The sequence below is a fragment of the Aythya ferina genome (genome assembly GCF_964211825.1).
Source record: "Aythya ferina genome assembly, chromosome: 9".
Taxonomy (NCBI): Eukaryota; Metazoa; Chordata; class Aves; order Anseriformes; family Anatidae; genus Aythya; species Aythya ferina.
The window spans coordinates 4,326,349-4,342,932 of record NC_140305.1 but is presented as its reverse complement, the minus strand read 5'-3'; the positions used below and the strand labels follow the sequence as shown (position 1 = coordinate 4,342,932).

The 16,584-nt window shown below is 40.7% G+C and overlaps 1 protein-coding gene across 35 annotated transcripts in view; it reads right to left on the bottom strand.

Annotated features, from left to right (window-relative positions):
- Nucleotides 1-15,042: 15,042 nt before the first annotated feature.
- The window catches only part of TFDP2 (transcription factor Dp-2), a 46,288-nt gene continuing 44,746 nt past the window's right edge, over nucleotides 15,043-16,584 (bottom strand). For all 35 annotated transcript variants that reach the window (XM_084530088.1, XM_084530085.1, XM_084530102.1 and 32 more), the window contains one exon: nucleotides 15,043-15,810. In XM_084530088.1, the coding sequence (XP_084386214.1) occupies nucleotides 15,627-15,810 (184 nt within the window). In that variant the 3' untranslated portion in view covers nucleotides 15,043-15,626. The remainder of the gene's footprint in view (nucleotides 15,811-16,584) is intronic.

Sequence of the window (16,584 nt, the reverse complement as noted above, 5' to 3'; positions counted from 1 at the left end):
ATGTAAATAACTTTTGAAGCGCAGCTGTGAACAGTAAGTATTGCATGTAGCAGTGGAATTAGTGCCTCATTCTGATTTTGCAGTAACTGACTGCAACTGCTAAGAGTTTGATCTGGATTTGGCAACAATTACTTTAAAAGGCTGAGAAGTACCAATGTATTTGAATTAATAAAATGACTTGTGTATTTTATTTTAGAAATTATATGTATCTGTGTGTAGTATACATTAGAGAACTGTCTCTAATGTATATTTGAATTTGCTTTACAGTTGTATGGAATTAAAATTTACTGGTGAGCATAGTGATGCTATTTCTATTTTTCTGACACGAGAGCCCCTACAGTGATAATTCCTGTAGTGTTTTTTGCCTAACAAGCTCTCCATAAACCTGCTGTGGCTGTACATTCTCACTTCAGAAACTTGCAACTTTCCTCCCAATTACAAATGGGACTGATGCACTTACTTAACACTTTAAATATTTTAATGGCTATTAGTAGCAACTTGTCTGAACAATTTAAGCATTCTTGTGAATGAGAAATAATGCATCAGAGCTTGGACAAGTTCTAGCGTAAGGAATGGTATTGGCCTGACTCCTGGCTTCTTCTGCTTCCTTTGCCTTTAAGTGCAGGCAGAGGTTAGCTCCATAGCTGCACTTTTTCAAGATTCCCTGCAAACTTGGTTTTTGAAATTGCTTAATCTGAGTATTACTTACAAGGGGTTGTAATTTTCAGCCTGATTAGTTGAAATGTCAATTTAAAACAAACCCACAGATAAGATGTATAAGGTTCCAAATTTTAATCTGCTCTGAAGTGACTTGCTCTGTCTTCGTTTGAAGGCAGAGCCGCTAGTAAAGCAGCAGCTCGTTGTTGTGCTCTTGTTCCCCTATTAAATCCCTAAGCAAGCTACCTGACTAGTTGGGCTATTCACCAATTATAGTCTTAGATGTAAAATTAGGAGCTTTCTGAGAGTTCCTCCCCCACCCTCAGCATTTCAAGTGATTAAAGTCCATCGTAATCAGCCAATGAAGTACAGAGCAATTTAGTTGCAAAAGAAAGTGGTATTCTTGATTTGAACGTAATTCTTGGCTTTTTAAGAAACCAAGAGAAAACAAATCCACCTCTGAAATAGTAAAGCTGACCAGATAAAATTCTCCAGCTAGTTGGGAGCTTTTTAGTTATTTCCCTTGGCATTTTATATGTGTGTCCTTTCAGTGGATAGGACGTGGATGGATGCACACACCGTGTGCTGAAAGCAAGTGCTGTCCCTGGGGCTGGCCATACAGTTTGAATGGGCAGAGTCTGTGGTCACTGGCAGGACTTGTTTCAGGATTGGTTTCAGGACTTGTGCAGTCTCATCCTCGAGGTTACAGCCCTTGTGCTATGGAAAAGAAAGGAAGTTGTGTGGCAGGAGGGGATGAGTTTTGAAAGACAGGAAATGTTCCTTTGTGTAGTTTGTAGTTTCTTCAGGTTAGATACATACAGATAACCATATGCTTATGAATTGAAGAAGACTTTTTTTTTTTTTTTTTTTTTTTTTTTTTTCCCCCCAGAGGTGAAAATTCCTGTTAAGAAAAGGAGATTGTATTGTAGAGTAGTTGGGCTGGGGAAGAGGGGGACTAGAGAAGGAAAGGTTCGTAATGCTTCCGTGAATTCTGCAGTAACATTCCTGTTGGGTTTAAGGAAGCTTCTTGAAGCTGTTAAGAAGTTGCAGGGAAGGTCTGCAGTGAATTATATGCAAACTAACAGCGTTATAGATCGGAGAAATTTAAGGAGGTAAAATAGAATCTTCTCAGGGAGCTGAATGATCTAATATTAGTTCCTCTGGCTGCCTTTTTGTGAAATGTACCACATGCAGAAACAAAGAGAGACTTAATGCATAGCTTAGAAAATGATATCCAAAAAAAAAAAAAAAGCTAGATATAGGAAAACTGGGGACAAATTAGAGCAGTGTTCTCATTTAAAGGAAGGTCTAATAGGCAGTTCAGAAAAATGGTAAAAGAAAGATGATTGGGGCACTTCACTAGCAAGGTACAAATTATATTGGAATGGCAGAGCAGGAGTGGTAATAAAAAAGATACAACAGCTAGTATTGAATAATACTGGGTGTTTTTTGGACGATTATTTTGTCTGTATGAGAAACGGGCTACGGGATTAAAGTAGTAATTGGTTATCAAGACTGCAGTACCAAGTACACGAAATTTTTCTTGTCAAAATTATGTAGAAGTCACTATAGGATTTTTTTTAAGGTAAGAATACATTCTCCCTCTAATGCCAGTTATAGAATGACCAAAGAAGATACAGGAGGTGATAAAGCCACACACACGCAGAAAAACCTTTCTGGGATTGTTCTGGAACAAAGTTCTGTGTAGATCTTGATCTCTAACAGCTGTGTAGTGGTGGTGTCTGCAGGCCCACTCAAATAACTTTGGTCAGACACCCTTATCAAATTGCAAATCTGAAATGTACACACTGTGGGATATGTCTTGCAACTTTTAAAATCGCCATATCACAGTTCATCATCATTATTATGTAGGAGAAGAAAGATGGAGAGTCATCCCGATTTTTTTTTCTTGCTACTACTCCTCTTCAAAGATTTGTCTGATTAATAGTGGGTATACTTTTATTTGCAATTTTTTCTTCAATAGTGGTGTTTAGCTCCCCAGTTGTTCACATTTGGTAGTGAAATTAAAAGTTTTAGATCTCAACTGAAGGTTGAAATCTTCTGCTAATATATAGAAGAATGTCTAGAAAAAACTTCCTTCTGGAACATAGCTGTCTGGTGGGGTGAAATAAAAAGTCTATGTATTGCTACCCCTGTAGTGTTCTATGATAACAGAAGCCCTGATTTGAGGTGTTAAGTCTTCAGGAAACTGCAGCCAAGAAAGGCTGAGAAAACCAAGAAAAGGTCAGTGTATATGTAACCGTTTACTGATTTTGATCCTTTGATCTTTTTGAAATAATGTGTGCAGTCTTTAGCTAAAAAATAATAGGTATGATGATTGATCTGGATACTCCTAATAGTTTGGCAAATACCTTGAAAACGAATTTTATTTTAAAATTTGCCTCTAGTTCAGTGAATCAATATATTTATCTAGAGATTTGCTTTCTGCTGCAGTGTAACATAGTCTGTAGAAAGCTGCTGCAGTGGATCTCGTGTTCCCAAGTGCCCCAATGTGTTAAAGTAGGTCAAAAATTGCATAAGATGCCATTACTGGAAACTGCTGTAGGCTGACTTGCATATAAAAATTCAGCTGTGCAACTGGCAAATGCACTCTGACAAACAGAAATGCAGTCACAACTTAAAATATAACAAGAGAGCTCTCTGAAATCTCCCTAGGACATGAACGGCTGTTGGAACTGTGAGATGTCTTTGCCCTTTGAGTTTATGTTCCTGCTATCTGCTGAGCCAGAGCTGTCTGCCTGGCTTGTCAGAGATTTCATGTTGTTTTTGTCTGCGGGGAGCTCAGGCACAAGGCTCTTTAACTCATTCAGGATCACGAAAGATGTATGCTGTACTTCCCAGCTTACCAAGCTGCCCTTAGAGCAAACGTGTAGCGCAGTGAAAATCATGCGAAGAGTCTATAGCAGCTCTTTCACTGACCAGCTGCTGATGATTAGTGATGACAAATGGGAGTCTGTGGAGATAAATGCAAAAAATCTAGGAGTTTCTGCATGCAGGAGTAGCCCCTACAGTACAGATAGTGATGTGTCCTGTGGAGCACTAAGCAGAGCGAGCATAGAGTTTGCATTTTTCCCTCTTTTGAAGCACTGTTAGGTTTTGGCACAGCAGGAGAATTACAGGTATTCACTTAATGCAGTATATTGCCTTCAGATACAAAAATGTTACAAAAATGTGTAAATGGAAGAGGGAAAAATAATTATGGAAATATTTAAGTATTTAAGATCACCTCTAAAAGCTTGACAGTGTGGGTTTTCTTTTCTGTCATGTATGCATTCAGTACCCTTAAGCCAAACTCGCTTGGTTAGCCTTGTCTGTTGGCCCACTTGTTTCCCCACTCTTGTGCCTTTTCACTCCATCACGCAGCACTGCGAACAGGGCCACTTGCTTTCAGTTTTTGCAACTATTCTAAGAGTCTGACCATGGATGAGAGCAGTCTTCTGTATTTTTTTCTAACTACTGCTATTGCATATCATTGTATTTTCTAACAGAAGTTCACCTAGTTACGTGCAACAGAAACAACCAAAAACTTCCCAATTTGAGGGCTTATATCCATTAGCAATCAGAGAGGGATATATTTAGCTGTAATTATCGTTTAGTGCAGTATGTTTACTCTATGAAGTGCATATGAGTCATACAATATACCATTTGATTAATTCTTCTTTCCAAAAGGTTGAAAATTTGAAAATCAAATGAATTGAAATTTGAAAATCAAATGAATTAATGAGACTCATCTCTGAGTCTGGCAAGAATTCTTTGGACACTGCAGTGTCCAAATGATGATCAGATGATGAATCTTCATCAACCAGTACTGCTTTATTTACTGGAATATTTGCATCCCTGGTGGTGTACCCATTTGTTATCCTGCCAATCACACCTTTCCTGTATTAGAATGTATTAAGAGAGGGCTGAACGCTAATTGTCTCAGGAACACATACAACCATAAAGTCACAGGGGCTGGGAGGGTCCTCAGTTACAGCATACAAACATGATCAGGCCACTGGAAGGGCTTCTGTCCCTTGTTGGTTGCTCGAGGGCCAACAACCCCAGGTCTGCTGAATGCTCTGATGTGGCTGACTCAGTCGTTTGGCTGCAGACCCTAGATGGAATAGGCCTATCGTTTCATCTTAATTTAAGTCTTGCCAGATGTAAGAAAAAGGTAGGTAGGAGCTTGGCGGAACATGAATAAATTTGTATGCCCAGAATGTTTCCATCTTGGCTTCAGTCATCCTAATGAGATGATGAGAAAATATCAAAGGTTCAGAAGTAGATTCAGAAGTAACAATGTCCCTAAAAACCCTGGGCTTGCATCAGAATGCTTGACTGCAAGCCTCCACTGGATGTGGTAATTTACATCTCGTACAAAGTTATCTTACTAGCGGTAGGTAGAGCAGCTTCTCATGTGCTTTGGAAAATTTACGGTTACTAACACTTAATGACCTTGTTAGGGTAGTGTGAAGATGTTATGTTAGTGTTAAGATGATAATATGATAGACAGGGATTTTCTCCCAAAGACCATTCCACTGGATGTTCTTCCATCTTGAAGTGTGTGTCAGTGGATTTTCCACAGCTGGTGGCACTTTTCTGTTGACTTTCTCGGGTGTTTAACAGAGTTAGGCGTTTCTCGCCATCAGCTGGGGGCCTGCAACTCTAAGCGCTGGGCGCGGAGCCCGCCGGCCCCGAGCCGCCCTCAGGCGGGAGCCGTGGGGCCTGAGGGCGGGCACCGGGCCGTGAGGCGGCCGCCAGCGCCTCAGCCAGGGAGGGCGGGCGGCAGCCGCGCCGAGCCGTGCTGAGCCGTGCCGAGCCGTGGTGAGCCGCCTTTTCTGCCGCTAAACGACGGTGTCGGTGGCACCTGGGCGCTGCGGTTGTTCCTCAGCCTTCCCTCAGCACGGAGCCGCTTTCTGCCGGCCGTCGGAGCGCGGCAGCCGCCTGTGGTGCCTGTGGTGAGCTCGCCCCTGCCTTGTGCTGCGCTGACACGGCCCGGGCCTGCCCGCAGCCGGTCTTCCCGCACCCTGTGTCGGGGTGCCTTTAGTTTAACTGGGGAGGCTGCTAAATCCAGCTAAATCCGAGGGTGTGTTCCCCTCCTCTGCAGGGTTTGCTCGCTTGAAACGTTTTTTAACTCCTAAATGTGCCAAGAGCTTGTGTCCTTACGTTAGTTATTCACTGAAAATGGCAACCATTTTGTTTGTGCCAGTGGCTGGTGTAAAATGTGGTAGCCTGCTTCTTTTTCCATAATACAGAATAAAATGGGATTTTATTATTATTACTTAAGGATTAAAAAATTATGCTCAATTAATTACAATGGATTAATTAAATATAATAGTTGTGTTTTGTCACTGCTGCATAACCTGAGCTTTCACATGGGGATGTTCCTGGATGTGCACAAGTTCATGTGGACTGGCACAGGTGTAAGTCATCGGAACCGCAGGAGGTACTGGCTTTGTTGTGAAACAGCGGTGCTGAGACAACAAAGCCATTTTGCAGCCCCATCTGCCTTTCTGTGCTGGGAGCGCACAAACCCAGGGTTTTTTTTGCAGGGTTTGTTCCTTGCAGGGCCAGCTCGTGGCTGCAGCTCAGGTAGTGCTGAGGAGTCCCCGTAAGGAAAGCGAGCCAAACCACGCTCAGTTGTTTGGTTGCAGCTGTAGGAACCAAGCTAGGAGGCAGGAATGCAAATCCTTCAGCAACTTGTTTTTTCAGTTTGACAGACTTGTTTGAGCCTAGGTGACGGATGAGAAGTACCGATCATCCTGTGCGGTACACAGAGCGGTTTGTTGTATTTTGTTACCCTGGAACAGCAGTTTCAGCGAGGAGACAATTAGTCCCAGGGACGTGAGGACTTGGAGCCTTTTAAATAACTTCCAGTAGGAGTGACAGAGTAGGAATTCGGTGTTAATTATTACTCCAGGAGCAACGATGTGTACGTTGTTCCTCGGGCAGCCAAAGGACAGGCCCCCCGCAGGAAGGCAGAGCCGAGCTCAGGAGCAACCTACACGAATCACACGCAGTCAGGGACATTGCTCGTGACAGCGGACTTCCACAATGAAGCATTGTTCAAATCTATCTCCTATCCTACACTTGGGGTTGAGACAAAGTTTAATGAATAATAAACCTACACAATGTGGTTTTTTTTTCTGTTTTCCCTGAATGTCTTGAGATCTTTTTGTTTTCTAATAGAATGTGTGTGATTCAGCAAAATACAATTGAAAAGACTATTTTTGTAACCATAGGAAAGATTTGCCTAATTTTTCTGTTGTTATTGCTAGCACAATGAATTGTAATGCTACAACAGTTACCGTTGCTTAATAAGTTTTTGTTTTGTTTTGTTTTGTTTAGAAGCCATACAGATTTACATGAAGAAAAGTATAAAACAGCTTCAGTTTGTATGATGCTATCTTATTGGGCAGTTACTCAAAGAAATTCTAACCAAAAACACTTGTAATTTCAGAGAGGGCTTTTTTTAATGGAATTTTTTGTCCTTAGAGAGAGCTGTGCCCAGTACTACTTCCTAGAAGAAAAAGGGGAAGGGGTTTTCAGCCTTTAATGTTTTCTCAGTCTCTGTGTTGGGGTCCTGGGGGGGAGATCCCAAGGTGAAAAAGCAGCACAAAGAAATATAAGTAGCTTACAACAAAACTTGTCCTTTTAGATTCTTTAGGGGAGAGTATTTATTCCAGCAAGGTTTACGAATAGTTTAATGTTCCAGAATCCTTCTGGTGCCAACTTCCATAGCACCTACACAAAAGAACATACAGATATCTAGACTTGGTTTTCAATAAGCAGTGTCTTTATTACTGAGAAAAAGACTGCAGGCTCTCATTTCTTCAGTTGTGTTTCACACCTATTTTAACCACATAACGAGGCTGTAGCTAGTTAGGGCTAACTGGAGTCTGCTAAAGCTTTTCATGAAAATGCCTTCCCAAATATGTCAACAGCTTTTAGATGAAAGGGGTCTGTGCTACAATTTGTATTTATTACACAAGAAGGAACTCAGTTCTTCAGGTCTTTTGGCTTTTAACCTTTAATTTCAGCTGGCTTGAGATGTTTACTGCTGTCTCATGGATCTTTTGTGCATGTGGGAAAAATGAGCACTGTGAAATTACTTTGGGACTTCTGAATTTGGTGATGGAAAACCAGTCCACATGATGAAGAGGGACCGTGGTTAAGCTCCCTAAGTGCTGCCCATTTGGATTCTCGCTAACATGATGTGGGGCTGGAAGGCTGTGTGCTTAGAGCCTACAGACACTGGAAGGGTGTCCCTGTGTAAAAAGGTGAGTTAGCGATGAGACACGAGGGCAGCACATGGAGTACTGAAACCCAGGGTGCTGGGACAAGCACTGTGAATTCCTTCATAGCAGGCTGGACTGTTAAATAGAGCTAGCACTTCAGAAACCAGGATGAAAAGCCTGTTTGAAATTGATTTCCATGTCAAACCAAATGTATATTTCAATTAGATGTTTCTGAGGCCTTAATTTAGGTTTAGATTGGGTGCACTTCTTGATCAGATAGGGACAATATTATTCCTGGACATTTTGTAAGGTATTTTGTCAAAATGTAACAATTTCAGAAGTCTGGCATCTTGTCCTGGACAATGGCAGGGGAAGTTGCTCAGTGTGGTGAAGTAGCCAAGTCTGCAAGTGTGAGATTTTTTGTATTATTTTCAAAACATCAAGTGATGCAGTGGTTCTTGGAGATTAAACCATAAACGGAGGGATGTCTTTTTTTTTTTTTTCCCAGTGAAGAACATGTTCTGTCAACATCAACCTTGAGCAACGTTTTTTTCCACATTTTTAAAAACAAGCCCAACCTTGTTGCCTTGAAATTCTTTTATTCAGTTCCTATACAGTTCAGCTTTACTTTCCTGTTCACAAACAGCCGAATGATGTTTCTCTCCAGCCTGTATATACTTTTCACTTCAGGCAGACATTGTTCCCTACTCCCATTTTGCAATGTACAATTCCCACTTGCAGCATTTTCAGTAAACATGGGATCAGTTGAGTATACAGAAATAGCTTCTTCTATAAAATTTCCATTAAAAAAATAGTAAGTTTTTATTTACAAAGTGTTTGCTACTACAAAGTAATATTTCCTATTGGTTCAAATATACTATTTGCTAATGCCAGTGTTCCTATTAGGAAAGTAAAACTTTGTATATGCATTTTTCTTTAGGTCTTTGTCAGTGTCTATAGCACGTGTACTACTACCACTTTTTTTTTTTTTTTTTTTTTTTTTTTCCCCACTGCTCCTTGCCACACACAACGTGGTAGTGGAAAGTAATGCCATTTGATCAGGAAAAAAACATCAGGATAGCTTAACAGCAGTCTTTCTGCAAAAATACAAGTTTCATTTATAATTAAAAGGTGTTTGGAAAGAATGAAGTCCATGGAGAATTCGGAAATCCACAGCAAATTATTGTGCAGAACGAGGGCCCCTTCCCCTTGCATGTGGCGGTGGCTCCCTGCGGGCAGTGGGTCCGCGGCCCAGCATGGCACCAGCAGAGGGGCTGCCCGGGCCCCAAGAACCAGGGCAGCTCCTGCCCGAGTCCTCCCAGGTTAGGTCACGTAGGGTGAATTATTTCACAGTAGGTGTTTGCGAGATACAGTGGCACCATATTTGCATGTTTCTCTACCAAAACTTCGTAATCTGAAGTATTTTTTTACATTTGCAACCTGGCTTTAGAGATGGGGAGCATGAGAAACTTGCGAGATGGATTTTTGGTCCAGCTGGTGTTTTACTAGGGAAACTCTGAGAGTCCCACTTAATCCCTGCATTACAGCAACTGAAGCTATTAATTGGTAAAGTTACGTTAGAAATCTAACCCCACCAAAACCTATAGATTGATTTTGTAGACCTTACCTTTTCTGGTTAATGCCTTAATTTTGTGGCCCTGCAGAACAATTACATGTGGTCTTAAAAGTAAATGAGTCAAACCTAAGTTCTGCAGAAGGACTGATGTAGCGACCGAATTTAATAATAAATTAAAAAAGGCAGTATAGCTTCATGGGAACACTTGAGTAGGAGTACCAGCGTTAAGGGCTGTGGGTGGGCAGTGGTTCCCTTCCTTTGACTGCCTTGTCCTGTCAGCGTGCCACTGGCGCTACCTGCAAGGCACGAGAAGCAGAGCACCAGGGATTGCTCTGTTTCACTCAGCCTGGTAAGGATAATGGGCTAAATGTGGGTCACTGGCAAGCGTTCGGTTTGTCGTGTAAAATTTCCCTTAATGTTGCATAGATGAGTTTAGTTTAAGTCTACAGCTGGCTTTATGTTGTACACAGCTGTGTCCTGCTATCCAGTGGTGATTATATAAGCCTGCAAAGAGTTAAGCATTTAAAAATTGCATTTAAAGTCTGAAGATGCAGTGGGTGCCACTTCCTATAGCCAATGCAGAGTGCTAAGGAGGCGGACAGATCTGCGCTCCTGGGAGACTCCTGTATCTGCTCTGAGATCTCCTGCCTCTCACAGATATTTATCTGGCCCACATCAGCCTGCTTTTCCTACTGGAGAAAGAAAAAAATAAGTTGCTCATTTGCACCATATTGTTCCTATGTGGGAGGCTTTTCCCTGGGATTTGGATGGTTAGATCTCAGACACTTCTTCTGCCCAAATCTGAGCAGGGATTTTTGGTCTGCAGCCTGGGTAGCTGTCCTGAATTGCTGGGTGCTATCATACAGGTAAAAGTAGGAAAAACATATTAATGTTTTGGCTGACCTTTGGAGTAGGCCAGACAAGGGAGAAGTCTTAAAGATGCAGAATGAACACGCATTCTCTAATCAGCTGTGATAAACAGTCCCTTTAATTTGCTGCTGTTGTTGTTGGGCTGTTTTTGGGATCATCCCCTCACCGAACTGCCAATGTCAGCTGGGTTAGGTATCCGTGCATTTTGCATCTGATTGAACAAGCCACGAAACAGTTGTATGAGACCTGAAAGGGTGGTATCAGAGCAGAGGGAATGAACAGGTTCCTACGGTTGGTTGTGGGGATCTTTTTGGCAATATACTTGGGTCCAGAGCACAGTTGTGCACAGCCTCCTAAAAACATTTGCCAAACTAAATTCTGAGAGATAAATAGAAAAGGCAATCTGATTTGAGAATTCAGGTAAGGCTGAGGCATGAGAGCTTCAAGGAGTTGCAGGGTGTCAGGCTTTAAGGGAACAAGCGCCAGCAGAAAACGAAGCATTCAGAGCTGCTGACCTGCTTGGAAGGGTAGGTGTGTGCTAACCAGCAGGTACAAGCGTTTTGTTGGCATAGGTCAAAATGCATCGAGTGGTGCGTTTTAAAACCAACACACGGACCAGCTCCTCTCAGCCTCTTTGCAGTCGATCAGCAGAGCTGCAAGAGGCATGGCTTCCCGGTGCTGCACAGCGTGCCTGGCCTCGAGCGACGGAGCCACGGCACTCCTGTCTGCAGCGTGAGCCAAGCTCCTGCGAAGCTGCATGGTGTTGCCCCAGAGTATGACTATTGTTAGGCGTTTTTAAATCAAAAATATGAGAAGCTCATACAGTCTCTTCCCAGCTTCATTGTACCTGATACATAAAATATGTGTGTTCTGAAGCTGAGATGCTCTTGCAGTGAAAATTAAGTGAATGGAAATACAAACGAGGTGGTCAGTGGGAAGATGACTACTGGTTTGTTTACCAAATAGTATAGCCTGTGGTTACTAGCTTTGTTTTTAAACAAATCCAAACCCCAAGTATCATTAGCTTATTAAAATTAAAATCTTCTCTATAAAGTGCTTGGATATAATGCTCAGCTAACAAGAGACAGGTAATTATAAAAATGAGCATTGCCCAGTGCTTAGATACAAATGCCATTTTGAAAAGGAAAGTTTCATCCATGCTCTAGATTTAAAATGGTGGGTGTCAGCAGAAGGAAGAGCACAGAACACTTAAAACCTGAGCTGTTGAATTCTAAATTCAAGCATCATTTTCTGAATAAACATGAGTTGTTTGTTTCATCCATTTGTTTTTAAAATATGATTAAAATTTGGTTATTAGGCCTGCTTACATCATGCTACTTGATGCTGACTTGGTTGTTCTCCTGTTGGTGTGGCGTATGCCCAGCACTTTGCAGCTATTGAAAAGGATTAGGAGTATTTGGAAACTGTAGTTTAAAAAACAGACATAAACTATAGCCTTAACCAAAATGGAAATATCTAAAGTGTGGTGTGCACTAGTTACATTAAGTTAGTTAAAACCAAGCCTTCAGTTGAACTGATGTTACTTGCTTTAGCCTTTACTTACAGGCATGTTAGATCAGATGTGATCCCAATCCGTGTAGGTGGATTGTTGCCATTAATTCCAGTGGTGAATTGAGAAGACAATGGCCCAGTTCAATATAAATTTAAAAACCTAAATCCACAAACATTTTATCAGTTCTCCATGTAATGAAAAATGCTGTCTCCCACTCAACTTTTTTCACCTCGTTTGTGATGCTAGCAAGTTTAAGTCAAATTTAGATTTGTCAAGCACCATAAAATAAGTCCAGAAATGAAACTGTTTACTTCAGGATATAGAATAGCATTTACAAACAGCATTATACTGCTTGCCTTCTGAGTGTCTAACCAAGAACTAGCATTCCAGGAGGCAGACCATGTCACTTCCACAGAATGTATATGAGAACTCAAATGCTGACTGCCTTATGTGAGGTGCCACCTGCGCCAGTTGCAGCATGTTTTCTAGCAATGAATATATGGCCAGTGGAGGATGATGGTAACTCAATACAACACGGGAAAACCCATCTTTCTACTGACCACGTTATTCTGGAAAATACCTACTGCTGCCTTTCAGAGGAAAATTGCATGTTGAAGCAGCTAAGCACGGCTACTGCCATGAGCTTAGCAGGAGCAGTGCGGTTGGTTAATATTCTTAATCTCCTTGTTGCTCATTAATTGCTCAGAGCTCAGTTCAGATGAACATCTGTATTGAGTGAGGTCCTGCATTTACCTGTTTGTTGCTTTTCTTGTTTTTTGAAATACGCCAATTAAGTTCAACAAGAATGAGGGAAAGGCTTGCCTGAGGTCATACACGAGTGACTAGAGCTGGAAAAGGCCCAGAGCTCTCCCAGTTCCCAGACCTTTGTACAAACACAAGACCACAGTGCTGTAGTTGAACTTCATCCTCAACTGTAACTTGGCACAAAGAATCCTAAGGAAAGAATTTCCTTTTGAAGTCTCGTATGTGTGTTCTAACTTGTTTTGTCCTTTGTGTTCAACTAGTTCAGAAAAGTAACTTCTAAAATCTGGGTTCAACTGTCTAAATAAATGTTATGTGCTCCTAGATTAAAAGAAAAAAAAAAGAAGTTGATAGCTTTGTTTGCCAGAAAGCAAGTAGCTGTGCAGTCTGCTGCTCTGAAAGACAGAGACATCAACAGGAGGAAGGTGTTACTGAAGATCTTCCTCCTGCAAAGCAGAAAGCACAATGACTACTGATGAAATGCATTCTGTTTCTGGGCAAAAAGCCTTTTTTTTACCTACATCTTATAGTTCAAAACTTCTCCTCTTCAGCAATTATTTAGTGTGTTGATGGTGTGTTTTTGTTTTCTGAAGATCTTAAGTGGGAAATGTGACGAAAGTGTGGGGTTACTTTTGCCCGTAATGTAATAGGGGGTGAGCAATAATTACTTTGGAAAATGCTCCCCTCTTTAGTGTGCCTTAGGATGTCCTGTGTATATTGGGTATCTTTCATCTGTCCTCTCCAATGAAAGCTGACAGGACAATTTCCACCCCTCCCCCCCCAAAAAAAAAAAAAAAAAAAAAAAAAGTATTTTAAAGAATAAAAGCAGTAATCTTTTTAAATGAAATGCCATTAATGAAGCTAGTAATTCCCTAATGACACACCTGGAGTTTCTGTTCCCTTCTCTCCCTCCTCTTATTTCACAAGTTTGTCAAGTACATTGACTCTCTCAGAATATTATTTTGCATTAGTAAAACTTTTCTTCATCTAGAGGTAGCGCTACAGATTTGGTTGAAGTGAGGTGGTGTAAATCCCTCAGTCTGCTGCTGCTCATGTACCATGTGCACAGCACAGCCTAACAGTCCCCCCTAGATGGGGAATAACATGGTAGGCCTTTGAGATGGTTTCTTTTTTTCATTTGCGCATCTGCAAAACTTTGTGTAAGCTAGATCACTCTACTTGCTTGAAGAAGAGCTATGCCTTAAAAACGGTGATGCCCTAACTCTGCATGAGATGCAGGAGTTTGAATTATCTGAAAGTGTCTATGTGGATGCCTTAATTTGTAATTCAGACCTGCACATGTACTTATGTGCTCCGCATGGTTTTGCCTCTCCTGTGTGTCATGTGCTAACAGCTGCAGGACAGCCAGGCAGCTCTTCAGCTGAAGCCTCAGTTCTTCTTCCTACCTTAGTGCTTTTGTATCATGTTGGCTTGAGTGCCAATGTGTCTGTGAGGGATCGGGTGGATGTACCCCACACTGGGCTGGAGCTGTGGTCAGAGCAGCCAAGGGGTACCCTTTGGTGACCTTGCTCAAGCGAATGCCGTTTTCTGAGCTGCCTGATCTCTGACTAGATAGCAGAGCCAGTGTCATTGAGCTCTGACAGCTAATATAAGGGTCAAGTGCTTACATACAGTATAAAAAACAAAAAGGAGTAACACTATTTTTATCTGGTTTCACTTCATAAAAGTAGTTCTCTTCAAGACTAGTTAAAATACTGGATATTAGGACACCATGAGAACTCTGAATGACAGCAAAACACGCTGTGGATGTAGAGTTTTTTTAAAGGTTTTTGTGATTGGATGTGATGTTAAATACAGAACGTGGAGCTACCTGTTCTAATTTAACACTTCAAATGGATTCACTTTGTGTAACTTCAGCCACAAAGTACTTTAAGTAGTTGTTCAATATTGATATTTTTCAAAGGCGTGTTAAGGTGCTTGCAGTGGAAGTTAATTAAAAGCAAATTAGTCTGTCATAATCCAAGCTGACTACAATGCAAAACATTGAATTACATGCTGTCAAAATTTTCATTTTTTTCCTCATTCTGAACTTTCTGTTACGTGAACAGCCCACCTTGAATTTGAAAGTACTGCCTGAGATCCGTAACATAGAGACCTCTTTTTTTTCCTTTGTTAATACATGTGCTATAAAATCAGATGGATTATAAAGTTAGAACAGTAAAGGACAAGCTATATGGGATGCATTACAATCTAGGAATAAAACTTTTCCACTTTTTTTTCATTGAAAAAAGCTGGTGCAGAGAATACTGCTACTTTAATCCTGACTGCTTAATAATGGCTAATAATCATCACTTATTGATAATAAATTAGGTCTGCAGTATAAATGAACATATGTACCTTTGAAAAGAGACTTACTAATGTTACTTGAAGAGTATCTAAAATGAATTTAAACTATTTCAAGATTCATTTAATCACCTGCAATTTATATTACTTTAAGAATCTTCTATACAGCAAGTTGAACAGAAAAAAGCAAACATTCTAACAGCCCCTTCTCCCTACAACAATTTTCATACAAGAGTTTTAAATAGCTATTTTGGCGTGTTTGTGTGTGTTCTCTCTCTCTTCCCCTTCTTTTTTCTTTAAAGGTAGCACAGCCAATGTGAGGAACAGTGTGAGACAATGTGAGGAACGGCATGTGTTGTCTTCCCCTTATCTTTACCAGATGGAGAGGAAAGAGACTTGAGACAGAAAGTCCCAAATTGAAAAATATGATCTTGATGTTTTCTTTGCCAGATCTCCAGGGACTTTGTTCTTTTCCTTGGTTATAGTTGATTAAAAAACCCACTTTGCTCTGTTTCTGCATGTCGCTTTGTTCAGCTACAAGAAGTTTTCAATTTTAGCTTTGGGTGAATTTGTTTTGAAGCTTCCGTTTTGCTTCACTGAACATAGTGCAAACCAAGGCAAGAGACTTAAGTAAAATCCAAACAGGAGCTCCCATTAAGAATACATATGAGCAGCATTTTGTGTATTCCATTTTCTACTGTCTTTATTCTGGGGAAGAAGAGTCGTCATCTTCATCCTCTTCATCCTCATCATTGAATGAGCATGGAGTTTCTCCCCGTGACTCAGAGTAGCGTGATGCTGCGCTGCTGGACTGCTGACTGCTCGGGGCAAGAAGCTGCCCAGTTGCTAAGGCCACTTCAGCATCCAGACACAACCCTGGATTCTCACTAGCAAAACAACAGAAATGTTGGAGTTTAGAGGATTTCTCATAAAGCTTTAAACTTTCTTTTTCACCCCAGCTTTTCCTTTAGGGAAGAAATTATAACAAGAAAGAAACATCCAGAAGCTTTACATCAAACAAAGCCAAAAGGAAAATTGTTAAAATATTGGAAAGCAGCATAAAATATTATCATTTGGCTTTTTTTTTCTTAACCAACTAATGGTAGAATTGCTTGATTTGAAGAAAGCTTAATGAGTAAATCTGTAAGTTTTGTCAGTACACAGACATGTACACAAAGTGAGTTGGAGCTATTAAATGCCATGAAGAATGTGTTCCAGAATAATCCTTTCCTCCATTGTTTAAGGTACAGGCAACCTCCAAGCAAACTGTGATTAATTTTTTTTTTTTTTTTAATTATGTTTAGACTCTGTGGATTAAACTTCTTCCATGAGAACTTAAGCAATAGTGCATTTGGACAGCAAACATTCTATTATATTCTTCAGAAGTATTATCAGGCTTTTTTCCACATGTAATTACCTACGTGTAGTCCATGTCCAGACAGGAATTTATGGTTAATCAGAAAAACTGTTTTTATAAGGGCTTGCAAGTGATTCTGTTCCTCTGGAACATAGATATAAAATAACTAGTGTGTTGGGAATTGAAAGCACGGAGAGTTAACCTTTCAAATATAATTAGCAAGCAAGGAAAAGTAAGAGACTTTCACAATCAAAAATCAAGCTGAACAGAAAACTTCTCACTTCCTGATGTAAATGGTACAAAA